At 43.4% G+C, this 27,430-nt stretch overlaps 1 protein-coding gene across 4 annotated transcripts in view; it reads left to right on the top strand.

The window, feature by feature from the left end:
- The window catches only part of ABCB5 (ATP binding cassette subfamily B member 5), a 70,636-nt gene extending 43,426 nt beyond the window's left edge, over nucleotides 1-27,210 (top strand). For 2 of the 4 annotated variants that reach the window (XM_074945802.1, XM_074945803.1), the window contains 9 exons: nucleotides 9,372-9,455; nucleotides 10,563-10,766; nucleotides 11,464-11,564; nucleotides 12,703-12,843; nucleotides 20,342-20,498; nucleotides 21,818-22,015; nucleotides 23,555-23,761; nucleotides 24,228-24,374; nucleotides 26,576-27,210. In XM_074945802.1, the coding sequence (XP_074801903.1) occupies nucleotides 9,372-9,455; nucleotides 10,563-10,766; nucleotides 11,464-11,564; nucleotides 12,703-12,843; nucleotides 20,342-20,498; nucleotides 21,818-22,015; nucleotides 23,555-23,761; nucleotides 24,228-24,374; nucleotides 26,576-26,773 (1,437 nt within the window). In that variant the 3' untranslated portion in view covers nucleotides 26,774-27,210. The remainder of the gene's footprint in view (nucleotides 1-9,371; nucleotides 9,456-10,562; nucleotides 10,767-11,463; nucleotides 11,565-12,702; nucleotides 12,844-20,341; nucleotides 20,499-21,817; nucleotides 22,016-23,554; nucleotides 23,762-24,227; nucleotides 24,375-26,575) is intronic. The other 2 variants (XM_074945804.1, XM_074945805.1) reach the window with 2 other exon arrangements.
- Nucleotides 27,211-27,430: the final 220 nt, after the last annotated feature.

The following is a 27,430-nucleotide window of genomic DNA, read 5'->3' as shown; positions in this document are numbered from 1 at the left end:
TTCAGAAAAAGAGATCCTTCTCTGCATTGACTAGAAACAACAGTGTTTAAACATAGTTTAACATGATTCTGTCTCCAATAAGGACAAAATAAGGCTCTCACACAGCAATACTAAGAAGCTTAAAATATGTATTTTTAGGTCACATCTACACTGTAAATCCTATTTGTACCAAGTGACTCAGTTACAATATAGTAGTCTCCTGATGTGGTTTAAAGACTGTTTTGTCATGTAGATGGAACTGAAATTAATTTCAACTATGCTCTTGAACTGTTCTGCATTCTTTGACTTTTGTAAGTCTGTGATTCACAACCACAGTAGAAACATGGTTCTACAATGCATGCTGTGATTCTGCATACACCAGCATATAACACTGTCATTGGATGTGCATTTTGTAACCGTGTCTCCCAGTGTAGTTGGAATTTCAGTGTAGATGGGACCTAAGATGAAGCTGGAATGGGAAACTACTGTCTTATTCAGGAAGAGTCTATGTGAAAAGTCTGGGAGTAGGTTACTTCCTCCCACTACATGTACCTTGTTGAGAAATTTTTGAAACTGAATGAATCACGATCTATATGAAACAGATTTATCTAATTTTTACATGGATACACTTTATAAAATATCATGTTTTGTTTTGGCAAATGTTTGTTTTATCCACAGTCTTGGTTTTGTTTGTGTAATACTATTCTTTTTCCTGCCATACACAGTGTACATTTTTCCATTGCTGGAATCTCTTACACTTTGTCCAGTCTCTCAATTCTAGTGAGAGCAGTACACAATTTTATCCCCAAAACCTAGCAATCATAATTAAGCCTGCCAAGAGAAAACGATTAATCAAATCTTGACAGTAACCTAAAGGCAGTGGATCAAGTAATTCCAAGAAGAAAAGCTCAGGAACAAAATAGCTGTTGAATTTTTTGGGTGGCAGAGAAAAATATTTGGCTTCCTTTGCTGCCTGCATATTGGTGGTTTGAAGGTCAGACAGATCTTTCTACAATGTTTGTCCCTTCTGCAAATCTCACCATACCTGTTTCACTGGTTTGGCTGGTCCTCCTCCCTCCCAGCTTTCTGTGCAGTAGGACATCATAGAATATCAGGATTGGAAGGGACCTCAGGAGGTCATCTACTCCAACTCCCTGCTCAAAGCAGGACCAAGCCCCAACTAAATCATCCCAGCCAGGGATTTGTCAAGCTTGACCTTAAAAACCTCAAAGGAAGGAGATTCCACCACCTCCCTAGGTAACACATTCCAGTGCTTCACCACCATCCTAGTGAAAAAGTTTTTTCTAATATCCAACCTAAACCTCCCCCACTGCAACTTGAGACCATTACTCCCTGTTCTGTCATCTGCCACTGAGAACAGTCTAGATCCATCTTCTTTAGAACCCCATTTCAGTTGAAAGCAGCTATCAAATTCCCCCCCTCATTCTTCTCTTCTGCAGACTAAATAATCCCAGTTCCCTCAGCCTCTCCTCATAAATCATGTGCTCCAGCTCTCTGATCATTTTTGTTGCCCTCCGCTGGACTCTTTCCAATTTTTCCACATCCTTCTTGTAGTGTGGGGCCCAAAACTGGACACCAGATGAGGCCTCACTAGTGCCGAATAGAGGGGAATGATCACATCCCTTGATCTGCTGGCAATGCTCCTACTTATAGAGCCCCAAATGCCGTTAGCCTTCTTGGCAACAAGAGCACACTGTTGACTCATATCCAGCTTCTCGTTCACCGTAACCCCTAGGTCCTTTTCTGCAGAACTGCTGCCTAGCCACTCGGTCCCTAGTCTGTAGCAGTGCATGGGATTCTTCCGTCCTAAGTGCAGGACTCTGCACTTGTCCTTGTTGAACCTCATCAGATTTCTTTTGGCCCAATCCTCCAATTTGTCTAGGGCCCTCTGTATCCTATCCCTACCCTCCAGCGTATCTACCTCTCCTCCCAGTTTATCTACCTCTCCTCCCAGTCATCTGCAAACTTGCTGAGGGTGCAGTCCACACCATCCTCCAGATCATTTATGAAGATATTGAACAAAACAGGCCCGAGGACCGACCCTTGTGGCACTCCACTTGATACCAGCTGCCAACTAGACATGGAGCCATTGATCGCTACCCGTTGAGCCCGACAATCTAGCCAACTTTCTATCCACCTTATAGTCCATTCATCCAGCCCATACTTCTTTAACTTGCTGGCAAGAATACTATGGGAGACCGTATCAAAAGCTTTGCTAAAGTCAAGGAATAACACGTCCACTGCTTTCCCCTCATCCACAGAGCCAGTTATCTCGTCATAGAAGGCAATTAGGTTAGCCAGGAATGACTTGTCCTTGGTGAATCCATGCTGACTGTTCCTGATCACTTTCCTCTCCTCTGAGTGCTTCAGAATTGATTCCTGGAGGACCTGCTCCATGATTTTTCCAGGGACTGAGGTGAGGCTGACTGACCTATAGTTCCTCAGATCCTCCTCCTTCCCTTTTTTAAAGATGGGCACTACATTAGCCTTTTTCCAGTCATCCGGGACCTCTCCCGATCGCCATGAGTTTTCAAAGATAATGGCCAATGGCTCTGCTCGTCCAGCTTTTCTAAATAGTCCTGAACCACTTCTTTCTCCACAGAGGGCTGGTCACCTCCTCCCCATGCTTTGCTGCCCAGTGCAGTAGTCTGGGAGCTGACCTTGTACGTTAAGACAGAGGCAAAGAGAGCATTGAGTACATTAGCTTTTTCCACATCCTCTGTCACTAGTTTGCCTCCCCCATTCAATAAGGGGCCCACACTTTCCCTGACCACCTTCTTGTAGCTAACATACCTGAAGAAACCCTTCTTGTTACTCTTAACATCCCTTGCTAGCTACAACTCCAAGTGTGATTTGGCCTTCCTGATTTCACCCCTGCATGCTCGAGCAATATTCAGGGCGGTCATCCCAAGAGTCACATAGTTCCGATGCCTTCCTGTGGGCATGTCCCTCAGGCACTCGACCATGGCTGAGGCGTCAAAGAGCCTCGTGAGCACTCCCAGCCAGCCACCCACTAGGGCTGCTGCTGTGAGGGGAATCTAAGTCTCTGATGCTCAGGATCTCTGGAGCGTTTCAAGCTTCTAGAGGCTCAGCAGGGTGTAGCACTTTTTCTTCCCTCCGCCCCAGTGGCACGTTTCCTGGGCACTCACTGTGTCTCTTACCCTTCCTCAGAAAGGGGGTTCTCAGCCCACGTTCCATAGACCCCCCAGGACCAGTGCTGGCCCACAAGACCCCACACTTACTTAAATACATCCCTCTCCCTGAACTCCACTCCTGCTTACAGGTTCACGATCTCAGGGGCATGCAGTAGTTCTGAAACAGTTAAAATACACACACACACACACACACACACACACACACACACACACACACACACACACACACACACACACACACACACACACACACACACACACACACACACACACACACACACACACACACACACACACCCTTAGAATGGCTAACACTTCTCTTCTCTTTTGTACTTAATTGTGTAAAGCACAGGAGAGTGCAGATCAAACTAAACACGAAACACATGTCCTTACCTTCGTTTCCTTATCACTCCAGGGTCTTCTCTGGGCTGGGATTTGAGTCCCTTGGATTGCTGGAGGTCCTCAAAGCCATCTGGGCTCAGGAAAGTGGGCAGGGTCCCTCTGCCCCAGAAGGCTGCTACATGCTGGGTGATCTCTCTGAGCCCAGCTTCTATGACCTGCTATAGCTTGCCCCACACTTCCTCTTCCTGTCTCTCTCCCTCTGTTCCTGTTGATCTGCTATTTGCCTCCCCTCCCCGGCTTTTCCTGTTCTGTCTTTTGGTAACATTGCGCTGCTCCTACCCTTCCCTAGAGAGCAATCAGCTAAACTGATTTTTTTCTAAGGATGCAGGGGCTTTTTGCATAGTCTCTGTGAGGCTTAAGTACCATCATTAACCTAAGTATTTCCTTTTGGATCTGTCTGGGGTGTGTCTACAGGACCTGGAGCCACATATAGGCACTCATAATACAGCTTCACGGTACCACAGAGGCAACATAATAGGTGTAGATTCAGACATATGATTGACATATTTATTTCTGCTGTGCAAAAAAATGTTCCTGTGTGGACACAACCCAGCTTTGTGTGTTGTAACCAGGGCACGACAAGAATGTGACAGACTGGTTACAAAAATGTGTTTGTAGTTGTATTATGGACAGGGCCTAAGACTAAGGGTGTGTCTACACTGGCAGAGTTACAGCACTGGGAGTTACTGCACCGCTCAGAAAGCACTGAAGGGAAACCTCTTTTGTGTGTTCACACTGTCAGCTGCCTGCACAATAGCATGTTCACACTTGCAGCACTTGCAGCGGTATTTGGAGTGGTGCACTCTGGGCAGCTATCCCACAGAGCACCTCTTCCTCTTCCGCCAGTAAGAGTTCTGAGAAGGCAGAGAGGGTCGCAGGGCATCCTGGGTCCTGTCCAATGCCCCGTGATGCATTGCTTCACATCCCAGCAATCCCTGTGCTTCCGTCCGCATTTGGCGCAATCTTTCAACAGTTTGTGTGCTGCGCTCCCTGACTCTTCAGGCTGCAGGAATGGATCCCGAACTGCTGACCCACTATGCTGCTCGCTGTGACCAACACATCATGAGTGGCAATGGAGTTATTCCTTACAAAGGCAAGAGGAGTTCCACATTGACCTCTCCATGTGTAGTAACTACAACATGAGATTGCTTGTGGCATTCTCGGAGGTGCTGACCAGAGTGGATCGCTGCTTTTGGTCTCGGGAAACAAGCACTGAGTGGTGGGATCACATCATGATGCATGTCTGGGATGTCGAGCAGTGGCTGCATAATTTTTGGATGAGGAAAACCACATTCATGGGACTGTGTGATGAGCTCGCCCCAGCTCTGCAGCACAAGGATACGAGAATGAAAGCTGCCCTGCCGGTGGAGAAGCATGTGGCGATTGCACTGTGGAAGCTGGCTACTCCAGACTGCTACCAATTGGTAGCTAACCAGCTGGGAGTGGGAAAGTCTACCATTGGACTCGTGCTGACAGAAGTCTGCAGGGCCATTAATTGCATCCTGCTCCGAAAGTCAATGACTCTGGGCAACGTGCATGACATCGTAGATGGCTTTGCACAAATGGGCTTCCCTAACTCCGGAGGGGCAACACGTGGCATGCATATTCCAATTCTGGCACCAGGCCACCTAGCCACCAAGTACATTAATTACAAGGGGTATTTCTGAATGGTTCTCCAGATGCTTGTGGATCACCGTGGGTGTTTCACAGACATTAAAACAGGCTGGTCTGGAAAGGTGCATGACGCACGCATCTTTCAGAACACTGGCCTGTTCAGGAAGCTGCAAGTAGGGACCTTCTTCCCGGACCAGAAGATCACCATGGGGAAGCTGAAATGCCCATTGTAATCCTGGGAGACCCCGCCCACCCCTTAATACCGTGGCTTATGAAGCCATACATGGGGCAACTTGACAGCAGCAAGGAGCGGTTCAACAATAGGCTGCGCAAGTGCAGAATGACTGTTGAGTGTGCTTTTGACTGTTTAAAGGCCCGCTGGCACTGCCTCTATGGGAAGCTGGACCTGGCCGATGACAGTATTCCTGTGCTTATAGCCATGTGCTGTAAGCTCCATAATATTTGTGAAGGGAAGGGTGAAAGTTTCACTCAGGGCTTGACCACAGAAGCTCAGTGCCTGAGGGCTGAGTTTGAACAGCCAGAGACCAAGGCTATTAGAGGGGAGCAGCGCGGGGCCATGAGCATCAGGGATGCCTTGAGGCAGCAATTTGAAGCTGAAAGCCACTATTTGTTGCTATGCTTGGGAGTGCAGTGCTTGTAAAGCTAGGTGATTGGTGCAGATGATGCAATATGTGGGTTTAACATAATTTGTATGTTGCTTTGCAGGGCTCTTTTTGCTTTCAGTTAATAGAATAAAGATTTGCTTTCAAGCCAACACAATTATTTTATTAAAAACAACCACCGGAGGAGAGAGTCGAACAAAAAAAAAATCAGCAGTGAGGGGGATGGGAGAAGGGAAGGTCCCAGGAGGACCTTCTCCTTTGGAGTACAGTGCAGTGGTTGCTGTACTTCAGCAGGGCCAAACTGCAAAGGGATGGGTATTGAGTGCAGTGGGTATTGGGAGTCCGCAGTACTGGACTGTGAGGGGGGCGGAGTGGAATGCCGCAGGTATAGACTGGAGCCAGGAAGTTGGGAAGAGGATGTTGGCAGCATCTGGGGGAGCATGGGAAAGAGTTTTGCAACAGTGGCTGCAGGGGAGGGCGAGTGCGGAACTGCTCGATTTGCAGAGCTACTATCGCCTGGAGCGTGTCTGCTTGGCGCTCCATAACCTTTCAGAGCTGCTCCATGGCTTCATTCTGGCATGCTGCATTCTCCTTTCGGTCTCTCTTCTTGCTGTCCTGCCACTCCTTCAATTCCTGTTTCTCGGCGGTGGAGTGCATCATAACAGAAAGGCCTCCTTAGTCCTTGGCCGCTTTCTAATTCTGTGCCACCGTTCAGCCACTGATAACAAAGAGGGAGGCTGTGCTCCCAAGGTCATCTCTTTTTTTAAATTTAAACGCAACATTTTACAGAAGCAGTATTGTTTGCAACACTCAGAACACTGATTCAGTGATTTAAAACACAGCCAGTACTCACATGTCTGTCACTAACTGGCTGACCCCAGGCAAGCACACATGAGCCACAAGACCCCCAAAATGGTGAGTAGCCACAGGGCAGGGTAAATCACTGTTCCCAGACCCTGCTGTACACTGGGCATGTGGCTCTTGGGAAGAGACAGCACTGGGGGTGGGGGGGCGCTGATAATCATTCCTGTCCCCACACTTTCCACAGGATGTGATAATTATGGAAGATATCTCGCTGGTGAGGGTGAGCAGGGAAACAAGGGAGGGTCTTCTCCAAGACTGCGGTTTCTGCCGTGGTCCCTACGTGGCTCACCTGTGTGCAGCAATGCCCCCCTTCCACCCCCATGACGGCACAATGGCACGGGAAGGTTACTGTTAATGGGGCAAGAAACAAAGCAGCTCTGCCAAAGAACCTGTGGCAGCAGATTGCCCAGTATCTCCAAGAGAGTTTCCTGGAGAGCTCTGAGGGAGATTCCTGTGAAGTGAAGGAATCAATCAACAGCCTATTCTGCCATTCAGACTAGGCATGCGGTGGGAGACAAGCCTGCTTTCTGCAATCCTCCTGCCCCCAACAGCTCACTTCAGCAAGTCCCCAAATCAAGTCCACTTACCAGGGGCCTCCTCTCCTGTTTGCGCTTCACCAAGCTTCGACAGCTGTGACTGGCTAGCCTCCTCTGGGATAGAAAAGAGCTCCTGGCTGCATGCATCTCTGACCTCCAAGTCATCCTCTGCCTCCGGGTCCCCCTCCCACTCCACATCCTCGTACAAGATTTCCTCCTCCTGGCTCGGTCCACTCTCGACTGGCACGCAAGCCACCGAAGTATCCACAGTGGTCTTCGCAGTGCAGGTGGGGTCACCACCAAGTATCGCATCCAGCTCTTTGTAGAACCGGCAGCTCATGGGCACAGCACCGGAGCAGTGGTTTGCCTCCCCCAGCCTTGTGGTAGGCATTTCGAAGCTCCTTCAATTTTACCCTACATTGCAATGTGTCCCGGTCATGGCTCCTTTCTGTCATGCATCGTGAAATCTGTCCATAGATATCATAATTCCTGCAGCTGGGACTGCACAGCCTCCTGTACCCAAATGCTGATGAGGTCCAGCAGCTCGGCATTGCTCCAAGCGGGGGATCACCTTGTGCGTGGAGCAGGCATGGCCACCTGAAAAGATGCCCTGAGACCACTGCACGTGTTACTGAGCAAACAGGAAGGGGACTTGCAAAATTCCAAAGTAATCTACAGGGTGGGGATGACGGTTGGTCACCTGAGGGCAGGACAGTAGAGTTCAAACCAATGACCAGAGAGGCGAGAACAGGTATTGTGGGACACCTCCCGGAGGCCAATCGCAGCACTGTAATCAACCACAGTGTCTACACTGGCACGGCAGTGCTGTAGCCCAGGCGCAGAAAGCTCTACGCCTCTTGGAGTGGTTTTTTTACAGTGCTGTAACTGCGCAGTTTCTGTGCACGAAGTGGCTTGGCAGTGTGTACACCTCGGGAGTTACAGCGCAGAAAGCTGCTTTACTCCACAGAAACTTGCCAGTGTAGACAGGGCCTAAACCTTCCATGCAAAGGCCTGATTCTCAGCCCACTGAAGTCAGTGGGAAGACACAATGGTCTTCAGGATGAGGCCCGTATTTTCTAATGGCCGGCAAGTGGAAATTCTTGGCTTATGAGTGCTGAACCATGTTTTCTGCAATGCTTTTAATTTTTGGTTTTAAAAACACTTAATCTAATCTCATATTAAAACCATTTTAGCCTGACCTGAAGCCTTTTAAATCCATTTTAGCAAACTGTGTCCCTGTACAAGTGTGGAAGGGGCCATGGTGACAGAATGAAAGTATCCCAGCTAAATCTACCATCTGCATCAACATAGTGTTCATAAGCGATAGTGAAGTTTAGTTTAAAGAAATATTTGAATAACTAATTCTCTTTTATGCCTTCTTCACATCACTCTGTATATATACAAATCAAGTCCAGCAATTAACTTATCTCAATCCCAGCCTTGAAATCGGAGACTCTATTGATGCTGACAGGTCAGCTGGTTTCTTTTTGTAGCCCATAACTGATCTTCAGTTGATCAGTAACTAAAAGTCAATCTGATATATAGGGCCACCCAAGGCTCCTAAACTAGCATGACATCCATTCTGTAAAGGCTAATTGCTGGCCTCCTTTACTTTCAGACTGCAGGATGCTGGGCATAAGAAGATTTATAGGGAAGGCCCCAGAGTGTGCAAGAAGAGGGGAGGCTTAGAGCATAGGACTTCAAGAAAATACAAAATCTAGGCTATCTTCAGAGTTCTGCTATTGCCTTGCCAAGAACACACAGGACCAACATTTTAAAGGGTCTTTACAACTATGTCTGATATTTGCAAGAATATAAATTTTAAATGCACAAAAAATCATAGACCATATCCTCAACAGGTGTAAATCGGCATTGCTTGGCTTGAAGTAAAGGGAGCTACACCAGTCTACAGTGGGTTATTATCTGGCTGCAAATGGATATTTGTATTCATAAATCAAGTAATTGCATACACAGATTGGTTAACGTGATTTGCATGTGTAACTATCCACATTAAATAGAGAGGTCGCTTTTGAATAAATACATGTTCGGTGGTTTTTTGTTTTTCATGTGCAAACAGACATACTCAGACATTGAAGATTTTGTTCATAATAAAGCAAGAAGGGGAGAAATGACCTTGCTCTCACTGAGTAACCACATTTTTCTGTTTTGTTCCATAGGAAATCTCTTGGTTTGATGATAAGAAAAACAACACCGGAGCTCTGACAACAAGATTAGCCACAGAGGCAGCACAAATTCAAACAGTACGTACCGTACAGGAGTGTGTGTGAGAGGGAGAGAGAGTTTTGTATCTGTGTAATGCTAATATTAAATATGGACCATTTTGCCAGGTTACTTACAACATGACACTATCTGTAAAGCTAGGGACAAGCACAGCTATTCAGCTGTTAGGAGGTTGGTGGCCATGAGCACTGGATCATACTAGTGGAAGGAGGAAGGCAGATTTAGGGAGAGATGGACAAGACTGGGAAGAGAGCAAGCAAGGAGGCGCAGGGTTACTGATAAAAGGTGGAGAAGAGGGGACAGCTATTTGAATGGAGAGAATTAGATTTAGAATGAAGGGACAAAGGGAACGCTAGGGAGTCGTGAGCTAGAGAGGAGGAGTGAGTGAAGCAAGCATTATGCAGTACATAGGGGTCTGAACTACAAGTTTGGATTTGGATATGAACTTTCCTAAAGTTCATGAGTGTTTGGATATAGGGTTGTGGTTCAGCCCATTGTAATGATACAGGGCAAACCTGGAGTTCCACAGAGTTCAGATCTGGAGTTTCAGATTAGCCTATCTCTAGAAGGAACAAGGGATAGGTGAAAGGGAGAGTGACTGAATGAAAAGCACTTCAGCTGAAAGCACTATATAAATGTTAGTAGAGATTCTGGGTTTCAGTTTTAAATTTCAAGCAGTCAATAAAAGGCCAAGCCTGCTCTTTTTCAAGAACTCGTTTTAAAAAATAAACACGAGGGGAAAAAATTCAGGCGATGTCAAGATTCCTGTAAGCAGAATTAACATCCTGTGTCCACTGTAAGTTCTGTCTGAATCACTCCCCATGGCTTCTTTGTTGGTCACTAATAGCTGTGAGAAGCGCAGCTTTTTTGGTGGGGCTCTCAGTGTGGGAATGGAGGTTTCAAACAACAGATGAGACTGTTTTTTAAAAACAGTTACCAGTACTGGATGACACAGCCCGTTTCTGCTGGAGGAGATGACGCCAGAGTGAAAGATCTCTCTCTGAAAGGTGTGTGGGGGGGGGGGTGGTTGTTTTTGTGTTTTTAATCTGCTTGTTATCAGGTAGGGCGAAGGATTGTATTTAAAACCCATTAGCAAATTACAGTTTTCACATATTACCCGATTACAGGCAACAGGTACAAGGCTTGGTGTAATAGCACAAAACATCTCCAGCATGGGATTGTCTGTCATCATTTCTTTTATATATGGGTGGGAGATGACTCTGCTGATCCTAGTGATGGCGCCGGTGCTTGCTGTGACTGGGATGCTGGAGACCAGTGCATTGACTGGATTTGCCAACCGAGATAAAAAGGAACTGCAACAAGCAGGAAAGGTAAAATACAGCTTCTTCATAACACAGCTAATCTAGTGGAACAAACGAAGTATAGAAACTCCTATTTCTAATCTGGTCTGTAATGTGACCCCTCCAGGGTTCGTTTTCAATACACCATCTGTTTTTTCATTTTGTACGGTGCCTAGCACAACAGGGTCTCAGTCCATGACGAGGACTCCCAGGTGCTATTGCAATACAAATACATAATAATAATAAATAATAATAATTAATAATATTATTATAACAGTTACCATTCCAGTTTATATAGTTGGTGGGGGGTGTATGTGTGTATGCTAATACCCCACCAGCACTCTATTTTAATTTTTTCCAAAAAAGAATAAATCAGTAATCACATATACAAATCAGCAAGAATTCACTCTAACTTACCGATCAAGGACTTAGCTGAAGCACCCCCTCGACCAGACCAGCGAATCCAGTCTAACTTTGCACATTTAGGTGTATATCTGGAGTTAGGAACATTGAAATAAAAACACCTGCATTTATTTCTGTGATTAAGCCTTTGCACAAACAAACCAAGTATTTATTTTGCTGCATTCAGTATATTACCACCATAAGTATAAGTAATTACATTCCTCTGTAAAAAAATGTTTTTACCAATCCCAGACTATGTTGAGAAGGACCAGTGGTGATTTTTTTCCATCTCATTTTGTCTTTTGATTTTCCTGTTTACATAAAGGTAGCAACTGAAGCTGTGGAGAACATTAAAACCGTTGCTTCATTAACTAGAGAGAGCACTTTTGAACAAATGTATGAAGAAAACCTGCAGAAGCCATACAGGTCAGAAATGATTCATGTCATGTTAAGCCAGCCAATCCCAGTGGTTATCAGTCATGTTGAGACCATGTGCATTGCCCTTTCCTCCATTGCAATTGTCCCTTTTCGTTCTTTTTCTATTTTATTTATCCATTTAAAATATTACATTAAGTTAATAGTCTGCAGAGAAAAAAACAAAGGCAAACAAACAAAATTAATACATCATATGGCTGTTTTGTTAAGGAGGCTATCATCTTGAAGAAAGAATGAAAGAGCTTGCACATCAAGTGTAATTCAGATAGTCCATAAAGCATGTTGTTAGTGATGTATTCTAAGCAAATTACAATATTTTGTGTGTCAGCATAATTTCTCTTAAACTCACTGAAAAGATGCTTGAGTGGGAAGACTGGGGTAGTTTAAATATACAGTATAAATCTGCAGTTCTAGGATCCAATCCTGCAAACACTTATAAATATGATTTCAGGCTCAGACTGGTACATGGTTCTACAGGGAATTCTCTCAAGACCCAAGCGGTAGTGGATTAAGCACAGGTCCTGCTGATCTCTTGGTCTGAATCCTGGCTAGCACTGGCAAGGGTCCAGCTTAACTGAACTGCTGTTAGAACTGGTGGGAATGTATTGGTAAATTTCCATTCTGTAGACATGGCACAGAAGTAGTGGTGGGGCTAGATATCCTATCAGTCAACACAGGCCCAGACCACCCTTGGAGGCCCCTCTCCTCTCCTGTCCCAGGAAACCCTGGCCTCCCTAGTTTGATGCTGCATGATTTTATCCATGGAAGCAAAGTTATGTGTAAGTGTATCCAGGATCAGACCTTTGGCTAAAGCTGTATGCTACATAGTTTTTTTTAGTTTCATTTACCCATAAATGGACCCATAATTCTCCCTCATTCTTGCATCTCCACCACTGGAAGCAGTGTGGTGGTTTTCGTGTAGACCAGGCTTGGGCATTTTTGACATCTATGCATGCTTTCCACTCTAGAGAAATTTGGGGTGTCTATTATGTGTGGCCTCTCTAGCATATCTGAGAGTGAAGCTGTACTAGCTACAGCATACATAAGCCCAGTTTCTCTCTGAACAAGTAGAATATCCCTCATATTTTTACAGTCGTTTCATGTTTTTTGTAAATACTGTATGTTGCAGAAATGCTCAGAAGAAAGCTCAGATCTATGGTTCCTGTTATGCATTCAGCCAGGCTTTTATGTATTTCACCTATGCGGCAAGCTTTCGGTTTGGAGCATACTTAATTACAGTTGGAAGAATGACCCCGGAGGGTGTTTTCACGTGAGTCTCATAAATGAACAAAATATTCAAAGTGTGCCATTTTACATCTCCTCTTAGATCCCCGAGGAAATCCCCCAACACCCATCCTCCTCATCTCACAACACTGTCACGGAGATAAATTATTATCAGACTAAAAGGAGGCAAGTTTATTTTCTGTATTTGTTATTGAAATACAACGACAGCCCCTAGTGGAGCACGTTAGTATCAATGTCTGCTTCAAGGATTAGAGAGTTTTTGTGACAAGTTTTGTTAATTTCAGTAAATTCAGCATGTAAAATTGGTTTCAATTTTTCCACTAATGTTTGTTTGCATAAACAAACTTGGGCACTGGGTTTGCATGCAGAGAGATCTGCACAGAGATCCGTCCACGTGGACCTCTGCAGGATGGAGGCCCTAGAAAATTATCATTTACTGAAGTATTATTTGCTGCCTGTTTCTGATTATTCGGATACATAGAGTTTTGCTTGGGGAAGGAAAAGTGTGCTATTAAATTAAAGTTCTGTCATTGACCCAAAGGATATCCAAATTCTGATATTACGGAATATAAACAAGCCCACTGGGGCAAATTCTGCTACAAGTACAGAGGACAGGAGAGTTCAGCTGCATAACAACGGGTGAGAAGGGTAGTGTTTGAGGGCTGCGTTCTCACAGCACAGAGCTCACTTCACAACACCTCTCTGTACACCAGGGTACCTGGGGGCAGAGCAGCCATGGGCCAGGGAATGATTGGAGCTTGCCCCGTGCCATCGACAGAGGGAGCCTTTAAAGGCCACAGAGACCATCAAACTTCAGCATCTAGCCTGAAGGGAATTCCTGCATTAATGTGTACCCAATGCACAGGAGCACTGGAACAATTTGTATGTGGGGATGCTGAGAGCCATTGAACCAAATGGTAAACCTGTATATAATGGAAACTGCTTCAAGCCAGGGGGTGCGGCCAGTCGCGTAGCCAGGTGGCGGGAACAGGGAGAATGATCCAAAAAGAAGGTGCTACCCGCTGCGGCGCTTCTACTCACCCGGCGGTGCTCCCTCACTCGCTCCGGGCGTCTTCAGCGGCACTGAAGGTCCTGCCGCCGAGGTGCCACCGAAGACCCGGAGCGCCGCTGGGTAAGTAAAAGCACCGCAGTGGGAAAATTTCCTCAACAGGGGAAAATTTAAAAGGCGCCAAGACATTGACAAGGTGCCACTTGTGTTCAGTGGGAGAGTGGCCGCTGCCCCGCTCCCCCCTAACTACGCTACTATGGCTGCACCCCCAGCACCTTAGTTCCAGCACCTGTGCCAATGCACAGTATTCAGGCTGCACATTGGAGCCCTGATACAGCAACCAAACCATGTGCTTAAGGACTTCATTATATTGCACCTGGATGTGAGGTTTTGGATCTTAAGATTAAAGTAGGGGGGATGGTTACAAAGAAATGATTTTACAATTAAAACCACTTGAAAATGGCTTCTCAGTTTATGGCAGTATTTATCCCTGCATTAGGCATTCGCTGCTGCAGAACAGATCTTCCTTCTGTCCGGTTACCCCGTCACATTTTGTGGTACAAGTCAGGAAAATGTAGGGATAGCTTTTACTGGGAAACAAGGCTAAAGCACATTCCATTCACTTGATGACACATCTTTGGAGCCTGCCTAGATCTGGTGTCACAGTCTGGCAGCACGTCTTATTTATTCTTTCTGTGCCTAATCATATATGCTAATCTTGTTTGGGGAGTTACTGGCAACAGAGGTCAGACACAGCTGCATGGCAGATGATCAAGAATTTAAAACAGCCACCCAGGAGGGGGAGAGGCAGACAGAGAAATTACAGTAATGAAGATGGTTAAGTATTGAGCATGACTGTTCATGACAGAGATGTGGTGGTAGAGGAATATGGCTACTCGAGACAGAGGAGCGAGTTCTGTTGATGGACAGAGTACAGCACACAGGTATCTGGAAAGTGAGGGTTCCTCTCACTAGTGAGCCAAAGATCTATTACTGAACCATTAAAATTCATGAAAATAAGGGCTGGGTGTCTTCTTGCTGACACTGGAATAAATCAGGAGTACCACTGTTGCAGTTGGTAGTGTGTTGAAATCAGAATCTGGCCCAACATCTCTTGTGCTGCTTTTCTTTACATCTGAAAATGATGCCGTCTGGTTAAGGCACATGCCGGTGCTAGCTAGCCTGGTTATTCGCATAATTTGCAAGAAGAATTGAGAGAGAGGAAAGCTTGCTTCTTTTGTCACCTTCCTCACCCCCACCAACTCAAAATGGTGATGAGGCATAGAGCAAGCACTCATAACCCTAGACCAAAGACGTCCAGATGTTCCCTAGTTGAAGGCCTCATTATAAATTTGCCAAAAGCATAGGGGCTTTCAGACATAAAATGGAGTATCTGTATCTATCATCTTCTTCCTCACACACGCACCCCCATGTGAACTTTTAAAATCTAAATTTAAAATTCCTTAACAGACAAAAGGCCTGACATGTATGCTGGGAAACTACAGTGTCTCCAATACTTATAAGTATAAACCACGATATCAACCACAGCATCTGTGTAGCAATTGCTGACATTTTCTTTAGTAATGGAATTATCTGAATTGGTATCACTCACTTCAAAGCAGAATTCTAGACATTTTATGATATCTCATTTGAATCTGCTTGGGTTTTGCCCCAACAATTTATTATATATCCAAATATATCTCCCCCTTGAATCTACTTTAAAAACTTTCCTTTACAAATATTATGATTTTATTTTGATGAAATGAAGCCAGTTTACATTTTTAGGCTGCAAAAGTGTTACATCAACAAATCTTAATAAACACTCCAATAACACATTAGCAAGTGGAGTGCTCAGATAATTAAAAGTAGTCATATCTTTCCAGTAACTGCAGGAGTCATTAGTGTCACTGACCCAGTATTTCCAGAAGATAGCTGTCTACCATGATAGTATTGAGAGTTACATTTCAAATTCAGTCCCATTACCAGGAGGTTCAGCAAGTGATAGAGAAATCTGTGAAAAGCTTGTGCACAAATTTGTCAGAGAAAAGAGAAGCTGTTTGCTGTGTTGTGCTGACAGAGAAACACCAGATTATGATGAAAAGGAGACTTGTGATAAGGAAGAAGCATCATGAAGTTTTAAAATCCCATTAACAGTAGAGATGTCTTTTATCCCTGTGAGACCTTTACACAGTTGAGAAATCTTGAAGGGTCCAAGAGGGGGAATAGTCCATAAAGGCTTTCAATAACCTTTTGACAATGCACCTCACAAGAGGCCGTTAAAGAAATGAAGTAGCCTGGAGCTGAGAGGTAAAGTTCTGTCATGGATTAGAAACTGGTTAAGAGTAGGATGACCAGATGTCCCGTTTTTAAAGGGACAGTCCCATTTTTTGGGACTTTTTCTTATATAGGCGCCTATTACCCCCCACCCCCTGTCCGGTTTTTTCACAGTTGCTATCTGGTCACCCTAGTTTAAGACACAGAATACTAAGAGTAAGAATAAATGATCAGCTTTTAACCTGCAAAGAATTTTATTAGTGGGATGCCCTGAGGTTTAATACGAGGACTGGTGTTAATAAGTAATATGGTGAAGGAGTGAGCAGATGACACACACTGGAAAAGAATGTGAGGAACTCCAGAGGGATTTAACTTCAGAGAGCAGGTTCACATAATCCTTTATGAGTTAGTTTTTCACCTTCCTCTAAAGCCTTTGCTTCTGGCCACTGTTGGAGACAGGACAGTGGAGTAGATGGGCATGGACATGTCAGCTGGCATGTCATGGAGATCATATTTCAAAAATATGTGGCATTAATTGAAGTTAAAGCAAAATACAGCTCCTTTTATTAACCGCCTGCTCCAAGCACTAGCCATGTGTTGTCCTATTGGGTTTGAGTAGGCATAATAGTCTATAGAAAACTGAGGGCTCTCTGGATGGTACATCCTCCCACAGTTGCAGGAGAGAGGCAGGTTGGTTTTATGCTGAAAATGATAGTCGTTCTGACACAGCACTGTGCTTTAGAAAAGTGGCTATTTTCTTGGCAATGCCTGCTGTGTTTTGCAGTAGACAATGAGAAACCAGAGTCATAACAGCAGGAACAAGCCGACAATAAAGCATGCTAATGGGTGATATTCCGTCAGCAAGGGCTTTCACAATATTGGATCCGATTAACTCCCAGGAAACTGGGAGGTGTAGGTTTTCTGGCAGCTAAAATTTGCCCAGTGAAGTGTGCCAACACGACAAAGCACCTATTCCTCCTGGTCAAGAAGGGTTGACAGCTAGCATATCCCCAAAATAGGGCAGTGTTTGCTGGGGAGGTGGTGAAATCAAAGCAATATGCTGATTCAGAACATCGCTTTGATAGACTTGTTATGACAGGGCACCTACAAAGCCAGGCTGCACTTTTAAAACTGCCCTTACCTGACTCCCATGGGAGCACAGCGGGCATGATGCACTCCTGATTTCATCATTCTGTGTAGACACATTCACTGCCAGCTTCCAACAGGATGGTTGATGAAGAAGCAAATCTAGCAATTCCTCTGGGAGAGGAGCTTATAGTTTTTGTTATTTTTGTAGAAAAATGATTTCACTGATTTTTACTTTGATTTTACAAAACATTCAGGGAAGACTAATTTTTTGTAACATTGCTCTCTACTTGAAGTCACTGGAATATTTCCACTGCAATATGTGTTTTGTCAAAAGGCATTTATCACTACAAAACTTTCATCTGGAAGGCTTTGGGGGCTCAAAGAGAAGGGTGGAGAGAGAATAGTAGGTTGTTTGGGCCATTCACCTGAGCTGTGAGAGATCAAGCTGTAACTCTCCACTCTGTCTGAGTTTGAAGTGATCTGGGATGAAGAGCTCTGCTCTGAATCAGGCAGAGCAGGAACTTAAATGTGGGTCTCACACAGCAGTGATCTAGACACCCAGCTATAGAGTGACATACTCCTCCTTTCAGGAAAAGGGTTGGGTTTTTTTAATTCTAATGCAGAATAAAAGAATTGGAAACCGCAAAAGTTGCTGCGAAAGGGAACTGTCATCCTCCAGTCAGCCGTAGAAGCTAGTCCCTCAGGGACTGTACCTGGCTCATCCAGCAGGTCCTCTTCCATACTGTTATTTACCAATTTGACACTTGAAGTAGCACGTACAGGAAAGATTGTGTGGAGCACATGTATGCTGACAGGAGCCAGACTGTGCAGATAAGCTCTTTTGAAAGAGAGAAAGTATTGGTACCCTGTCAGAAACCATGCAAGTATTGGTAGACTGCCCTGTTTCCCTCTGTCTTTCTTTGTATTGGATGCACACCCTCTTGCCTAACTGTAACCTGAACTAAATGGAGCATGATAATCCTCATGAAGGAATACTGTGTTTGCCTGCTTTATATAAGATGTATTGTGCAGTTCTCTTCTTTAACTTATAAGAAAATCAGAGCCTCATGTCACGGAAATGATGGCTGAACAAGGTCTTTGAAATTATAGGTCAGGAACAATAAAGGTCTTGTTAGGATTACACGTAATCTTTGCTATTAAAGTAAGATTCTGTTTGTGGAAAATAATGGCTCAGGTTTGAGTGAACTCAGGAGAAATACAAGATGGATGGTTCCCATGTTTTAAAATGCCCCTTTTTTGTTGTTGAAACTAACAATTAATGGGCCTTATGTTTCCAGAGGGCTTTAGGCCCGACATTTTCAAAAATGTTTTTGGTGCCCAACATGAGATACATTAATGGGGCCTGACTTTCAGAAGCCATATGCTCATCTTATATACTTAGCTTCTAGCTGATCATTAATATTATAAAATTAAGATTGTGATCTAGAACCCAATTAACAAGATCAAAAGATCAAGGTCTTCATGTATCTGCTAAAACATGATTTTTAGTCTCGTTAGTCTTTCATTCAGAGTAGATTTATTATTAAATGATTATAACCTCTGCTCTTTATAGTGTAAAACATTAGGTATGGATAACTGACCTTAAAATCAGTGCTTAAACCTGATCGCATATGATATATGCAAAAATTCTTGAAGCACATGTATCTATTATACGTAGCTCAATCTGCTCATATCTACTATATGCTATATATGTATCACTATGCTTTGGTACAACTTCAATCAGAGTGTCTCCTTGCAAATGCCTGTGGCAAAATCAGTTTAAGCATCAGTGCCGTTCATGTGGGTACATTAAACATTATTTTTGCTGATACTGGGCTTTAATTTATATTTATTATGTATTTATTTTGGAATGGAATGTAAAAGGTTAATGTAGTTCTGAAAAGTTATGCAGTAATTTATTTGATAGCACCCAAAATTGTACTAGATGCTTCACAGGTGAATGACAGGACAGGTACATTCCTGTCCTGTCATTTGCAACAATAAAATCACAGGATTATTCAGTTTAGGTGTACTCACAACCTGATAATTTAATAATATGGGCCAGATTCTTGGGTCTGGCCCATACAAGTACACTATTTTTAAAGGGGATTTCTCTGTCCCATCTCTAGCTGAGGAAAAGGGGAAAGATTCTCATCCAGCCATTGGACATAGTCTAAATTTTAATATTGACCCAATCCTGCTCTATAATCCCAGACATGTTATTATTTAATTCCACTAAATCCCTAACCAAACTATCCCTTTATACATAATTTTCCCCGCACTCTCCGGGATCCATTCCTCACTTCTCCCTCATAGAGCAAATCCTAGCTGTGTTAGTCTCACAACGGGTGTTCTTGTTTTGCTGTATTGTTTTACAAATTTAAGCAGTTATGATACGTCAACTAAGAAAGTGCAGCCATTTCCTGTATGGTTTTATTAATTAATTGATTTTTAAATTAAGAATCTATCAACTCCCATTTTTTTTTTACCAGAATTCCCAGCTCCTAAAGAGCCTGATCTCCTGTAGCTATCCAGGCTTACAGAACTTCCTATTCCAATTTCTCTTCCCTCAGAGACCTTGGCCTTAGTATCTCCACTCCAGTCATGCATTTGGACAAAAGGACAATCAGTCAGAGAACTCGTAAGCCTCTAGAGTTCTGGTTTTGCCACTGCTGCTCTCCAGCAGGGTGAGAAGAATGTGAGGTGAAGAGTTCCTAAGCCCAAGCAAGGTCCTTCCCTCTTGGTCTTCCTGCCTTGAGTCCCAGTCTTGCCACTGACACTGTTGCTCCCTAGTGAGAGATTTGGGGGGGAGTAAAGAATTCCTAGGACCCCCATGGATTATCCCTGGCCATCCTAAATCCCTATAGAGCTACTGCAGCTGCTCTTCTATGCAGGGGTGCCGGGGATATGAAGGGCTCCTGGGTCACAAGGCAAAGCCCAATGTCATCCTTGTACTTGAAAATACAGTCTGCAGTGGTTGTTTGCTTATGTTGGTTGTTAGAGGGGAAAGAGGTGTCTTGCACTGATTTCCTTTACTACTTAAATGTCTGCTGCATGTCATTACCTTTGAGAAGCTAGCGCTTCTGTTGCTTTTGCCTCGCAGAATGAAGCTGGCATCTAACCAGAAGTTACTGTGTTTTCCTTCCTATAGAGTTTTTTCTGCAATTACATATGGTGCTATGGCACTTGGCGAGACGTTAACATTTGCACCTGAATATGCCAAAGCCAAATCAGGGGCCGCACACTTGTTTGCTCTGTTTGAAAGGACACCAGCCATTGACAGCTACAGCCAAGAAGGAGAAAAACCAGTGAGTGCAACTTCAGTTCTAAATGTACTGCACATGTCCTTGTTGCTAGCAGTTATCTCACCTCACTGAAACTTCTGCTTAGAATAAAGAAAAAGACAGGCTGGAAGGGTGGGTGTTTTGGGCTATGGTGAGGTGACAAGCCTTTTATCCATTCATCTCAGTACTTTTGTTGTTTATATTACAGCTGTGCTCAAAATGTACTGACACCTAATAATAAGTAACCTGTTAGTAATTGATTATATCCCTGCTAAGTTGTACACTGTAGCAAATTTATGAAACCTTGTGCTCCTAATACTGTCACCCTTGTTTTCTTCTTCTTCATCCTCTGTTGTGGTCTACACCCACCTGTCCTGTCATGTCCCGTATTTAGGCTCTGATCCTGCAATGTATTCTACATAGGCAGACCCTTACACTGCACCCACCCCCAATGGGGAGTGGGCCTCCTGTGCCGAGCAAGTTGCAGTAGCAGGGCAAGTTCTTTGGGGCAGGGACTGGCTTTTATCTTATGTTTGTACAATGCCCAGTATAACAAGGCCCTGATCCTAATGGTGGCATCTGGTTGCTACTGTGATACTAAAGATGCAATCCTTGACACACACACAAAGGTCACAATCTAAAAAGACAAGAATCAGAACAAGGATGACCTTGTTCATCAGAGACTGAGACCCTTCCTCATTATTTGGTTCTGGTGGTGCCCATAGAGCAGGTGACATTAGATTAAATAATTTTTGTGTTTGAAGATGGATGAGTATCACTGTGCTTTGGTACAACTTCAGTCAGAGCACCCTCTGCAGACAGTGACAGAATCGGACCATAAATGAGCCATATGTTTTAAATCACAAGTCTTACAGAACCCTTTGGGGGTGGGCATATGTCTGTGTTGTGTTAAGCAATTTAAAACCAGCTAAGTCCTGCAAGGACATAGCACATTACCATATACGGAGACAGAATCAGCTGCTACCGTTGTCTTCCCTGCTAAGACTGAGCAACTTCTTTCCCTGGAAATGTAAGCATGGAGTCCAAGACCTAAAATTAAAGATTGATTATAGTAGAATAAAATTTGAAGAACAGTTAATAAGTGTTATATGGAACAGTTAGTCACCATCACACCCACACCAGCATTGTCAGGACCGTTTAGAAATCTTTTGGTGAAAATAATGAAACGGGGGATCTGAGTACAACCAGGACATTTTTGGAATATGTCTGTAATAAATATTTCACTTGACTTAGGTGGTTTTAGGGCAAAGTGTTTAAAGAAGTCTTCTGTTTAAGTTTTAGAACACATGTGACATGAAAGTATTGCCCATCTCTTCTCACAGGCTACATTCAAAGGAGGTTTAGAGTTCCGTGAAGTGTCTTTCACTTACTCATCTCGCCCAGATGTTCCCATCTTGCAAGGCTTGTCTCTTCAGATTGAAAGAGGACAAACCATGGCATTTGTCGGCAGCAGTGGATGTGGGAAAAGCACTTCTGTTCAGCTGTTACAGAGATTCTATGACCCTCTCACAGGGCAAGTGGTAAGATTAAATTTTGATAATATCTGCACTAGTGATTTTATTGTTGTTTTTCTAAGCACGTGTTCCTACTTAAGCGTCACTGCTATTTTAAAAGCCCCAGTGACCAAGCTGCAGTGAATTGAGGCCAACCGGGATGCCTGATCTTATATTGATTCAGTGACTACTGAGCAGAGCGTGTCATGCAGGTTTTGTGGTCATTAGGTCAAATTCTGCCATATTGTACCAATTATAGCTGAAGTGAGTGAGCAGATTAGAAATTTTGGTTTATTGCTTCTTCCACTGGGCTTCTTCGCTGTCAATATCCCACATAACATCTTTTTCAGAACTAGGCCCACAAACATCAACTTTAAATTTAAAAAAAAAATAACATCTCACAGTTTTTAGTCATAGTGAAAACTGTGTCCTCTGATCACTGACCTAAAGGAAATGTTACTTTTGGAAACTATGTAAATTTAATCTCATGGAGAATGATTGATTGATTGACCAAGAGGAGTCCTCTTTGAGTTGCTAATGAACTGGCATCAGAAAACAATGTTTCTTGTCGTGCTACTCCACTTCAGAGATGGGCAGTACAAATCAGCTGATTCAGGCCTGATACACCAGCAGGATCCCCAAACTTTGTGACTCTACCCTTTTGGAAATACACAAGTGGAAAACACATGGCTCTCAAATTCATTACACAGCCCCAGTTCACTTGCATTTAGTTAGAGTAATCAACCTTTGCAGTTAATCTGTGCTATGTTTATCCTTAAAACTTGCCTACACCAGAAATCTGCAGCAGTTTAACATAAATTAGTTTTTTAATCAATATAGTTAAGCTGATGCGACCCCCTGCATGGACTCTTTTCATTTTAAGATTGCCTTCTTGTGGTTTAGCTTTAACCTGTTCCCAGTGGACTTAAGCTAACTCCCACGGTCTACCCTGTAACCAAGCCATGTGGTGCATCATAAGAGATACAATATAGCCAGGGAGCTGGCCCAAAGGGGACATGAGGCACAAAACTACAACTCCCATGAGGCACTGCTGCACATTAAAACAATGCAAGTTAATGTCAAGCTAAGTCAAAACAAAATATTGTAACACTTTCAAATGAAAATTTTTCAGAACTTTTCATTTCATGAAAAAAAATTATATTTTGACTTTTCATTCTGATTTTGGGATGAAAACAAATGTCAAAATATTGGAATTTCCCACGAGATCGAAATTTCCATTTTTGCTCAGCTCTCATCAGCACCAACACTAAAAACCAATGACACAATCAACACACTTAATAAAGTCAAGATATAAGGAGCTCAGTACTGAATGAGTCAGCTGACATCAAAGGTTGTTGCTGGTGCTGTGAAGTCTTCTCATCTGTTGCTGTATCTGGAGGGTTTTTCAGAGGGGTTCAGTATTCATTGCTGTTAATTCTTGATAGTTCTTTGAGTATAAAAAATTATCAGAATAGCAAGAACTATCAGAATTGTAATGTTTGTGAATAAAGTCTGATTGAAATATCAGACACCCAATCTTGACTTGACATTTGTTGTTGCTGGCAGTTGTTTGATGGCATCAATGCAAAACATTTGAATATCCAGTGGCTACGCTCTCAAATAGGAATAGTCTCCCAAGAGCCAGTGCTTTTTGACTGCAGCATAGCTGGGAATATTGCCTATGGGGATAACAGTCGGAATGTGCCATTGGATGAGATACAAGAAGTAGCAAAAGCAGCAAATATTCATTCTTTTATAGAAGAACTTCCTGAGGTAATCAAGTGACTCAAGTGTTAGGATATATCAAATATCAAGGTACTGAAAGGTCTGATGATTTTGATATTACAGCACTATTATCCTTATGTAGTTTTCTACATTATTGAAATAGGAATGTTTGATTTAATGTTCAAATACTACTTTGTTTTTTTAAGTGAGATGTACTATTCCATGGGATTGTCCCCATCACCAGTAGGTCAATAGCTGAGGCATAGTGAGTGCACAAGACCAGTAGCAAGGGAGGGTATGTCTCTGCATTGCTCCCAACCTCAAACCATGCTCTGAGCTACAATGGGAAATCCAGTAATACCCCAGAATAGATTTTCTACTCTTTCTGCATCACAAAATTTAGAGGAGGGGCGGTGGGTAAAAGGAAACTTGTAGATTTATTTTTAATTCCACCTACAGTTGCAATGTAATGTAAACAAACTTTCGCTTCATCAACTGTATGTTCTTATAACAGAAATACAACACCCGGGTTGGAGATAAAGGAACACAGCTCTCGGGTGGCCAGAAACAACGAATAGCTATTGCAAGGGCTCTTCTCCGGCAACCAAAAATTTTGTTGTTAGATGAGGCCACTTCTGCTCTTGATAATGAGAGTGAAAAGGTAACTTGCCTATGTTTAATTATAATGTACAACAATGTGCATCCATGGACTGGAGGCAGTAGTATGGAAACCAACAATAGTACTAAGGAAAGGACAAACATCCCATTTATTTTCATGTAGCGTTTAGTTTGAAGCTTGGAGTGGAGTGGGTCATGCAGTATCAGACTTGGCCAGCTTTCTGATGGCTAAGTAGGGATCACAGCATCCATCGTTCCCTCTTGGGTATTTTCCTTTTCTTTTCATGACACAGTGTTAGTTGCTGTGGTGCTGACCTGCATATGAAGGGGGTGCAAGCACTGGAAGCAAGTTCTATGTGCGTTTTAGTTTGAAGATAATCTCTTAGGGGGTTAATTTGTCTTCTGGTTTTTGAACACTTGAGTTTACCTACTCTACATTTTTTTTCCACTATCAGACTCTGCTTTATTGCTATTTTGTGCTCCCACCTTTGGCTAACTTCTAACCTGGCTGCTGCAGTCAGGCAGTGCTCTCCAGCTTGTTAACTCAGATCATTTCACATTCATCTCCACTCTTCCTCTTCCCCCCCTTCCCCCCCCCCCACCTCTCTCTAGTATCTTCCTTGAAGGAAGAGAATTGCAGCTGTGTTTGTACAGGCTGTGCAGCGCCTAAGATTATTTTATGGACTAATGAGATTACTTGCTCAGGAATGTTTTAAGACTACTGTAGACCTTGCTGAAGCCTGCTCACTACCACTTAATACAGCATTGCACTGCTTAAGGTCACAGTAGCACATCCTGCTCTTCTGTAATTTAGCTGGACATACCTGCTGATACCATTGTATATTTGAATAAGTGTCCTAGAAGAATAACTGTACAAATAAGACTGTACATTCTGAATTGGTACCCAATTGAACTTGCATTATTTTGCTTATCTGAACTGAGATGGGTATAGTAGTTCTCAAAATGAGCTTAAAAGCAGTGATTACAGTGGTGTGAAGAAAAACACTGGAAATCCAACAGAATCCTGTGAGATCCTCCAGAACTTCATGGGATTTCATGGATTTTCCCGCGACCTTGGTACAGCCACAGCAGGTCACTACGAAAAGGCCAGATGTTCATACCCTGACTCTCACTGAGTAGCACCTTACTCCACAAGTAGCTTCATTGAAATCAGTGGTGACAGAGTATGGCCCTCAGTGCCTTAACGGCCAAATAGGAAAGAAAATCGTTAAAATCGTCTTCCAATTTTGGACAGACATCACTCTCCCTATACTGATTTTGGCGGAAGAGCCACATGCGTTTTGCCAAGGCCCTGTCTATACCACAGATTTAATCATGTTGAAACACCATTGAGAATCTGTGGTTACTTGTTTGGATGGTGGCAGGGTGGAGGAGAAATATGTGTTTCCTAGGTTAGGGAGCTATGTTTTATCTTGCACAGTTAATAAGGTTAAAGGATGGTCCCTAATATGTTTTGTGTTTTCTGCCCTCAAAAGCAAGACAAAAATACATTATACTACGGCCACACTACAAAACTGCTCGACGACTCTGATCATATACTGTAAAGCCTCTGCCAGCATAGCCCCCTCATGTAGGCACAGCGTGCACTGACAGAAGGGGTTTTTCTGCTGGTGAAGGAACACCCCCTCCCAAAGTTAGCTATGCCGACAGAAGCCCTCTTCTGTCCGCCTAGCTGTGTCTACGCTTGAAGTTTTGTCAGCAGAGCTATAGCTCTAGCGGGTGGTTTTTTTTCACACCCTTAACTGACATAGCTATGCTGATACAGGTTTTACACCAAGCCTGTTTTAAATGTGGCTTTGTATGTGTAAGTACGGCCTAAACTTTTGTGCCATGGATGGAAGACTGTTTATATGCTTAACCTCCCCCCAAGAGAAATATTTATTTTAGCTTACTGAAATGTCCAAACTTGTCTTTCCCCATGTAGACCAGCCTTTAGGGCAGTGGGTACAGTAGGCAAATTCAAAGTTGAAATTCCCTACTATGGATGTAATTGTAGAAGTGTAACACAGAGAACCTGCAGCCTTCTTACCACTCTTTCATCCTATTCAGATCAGACTTGGCTAAATTTGATTTAAAAATGCCTGTGACCTGTGTACACTACATCTTCCACTGGTGGAAGTGTGCTGTTGGTCAATTACAGATCCAAATTTTGCCAGTGTAGGGGCAACAGTTCTGAGAAGGTATTAAAACCAAGTCCATAATGTCTTCTGTTTTTTTTCCTAGGTGGTGCAACAGGCTCTTGACCAGGCACGGAAAGGAAGGACCTGTATTGTGATTGCACATAGGCTGTCCACAGTACAGAATGCAGATGTCATTGTTGTTATTAACAATGGAAAAATAATAGAACAAGGAACTCATCAGCAACTAATGGCAAAGCGTGAAGCCTATTTTAATTTAGTAAATGCACAAACACAGCTCTAAAACAAGGATAGCCCCTGAGGCCTTCTTTAGAAATGAGCTGTCAGGAAAAAGAGTAGTTAGCATGCAGAGGATGTGATCTGACCTTATGGGCTTACCAGCAACTCTTCTTTGGACACACACATGCTCCGCAGGACCTGGAGTAGTTTAACTTGCTCGGCGTTCTTGCCTTTGGAGTAGAAAGATGCCCTTTTTGGGAAATCCATGTTGGAGAGGTTTAAACCATAGGCTGGGGTTTAATACTGAGTCAGTGGGAACATGGATAAACCTCTCTTTCTCATGTTATCTGCAGACCATGTTTCAGTATTTCCCTCAGGTGGGCTACTCTGTTCCCTCTACCTGCTCCATAAAATATGCAACTGGACGGGAACTCTTTGCTTTAGCAGATATATAGAGATGTAGCTATAATTATAATTATATATCATTTGAAATCAATGTTAGAGGTCGTCTTGTTTTTTTTTTTTTATAAAAGTTGGTTTAAATCATTACATGTTTGCTACTGTTGAAACTAGCGATGGGCCTGACCTGATCAAACAACCCAAAATTTGTAAAAAGTTTAGATCCATATTCAGGCTTCATTACATAATGCATCTTGAGTTTCAATTAGTTACTAATCCACTAACCCACTAACCCATATATCCCAATTTAAACTGTTACAGA

The sequence above is a fragment of the Natator depressus genome, chromosome 2 (genome assembly GCF_965152275.1).
Source record: "Natator depressus isolate rNatDep1 chromosome 2, rNatDep2.hap1, whole genome shotgun sequence".
In the NCBI taxonomy this organism is placed as follows: Eukaryota; Metazoa; Chordata; order Testudines; family Cheloniidae; genus Natator; species Natator depressus.
The sequence above is the reverse complement of the archived record's forward strand: the minus strand, read 5'-3'. Positions and strand labels throughout refer to the sequence as shown.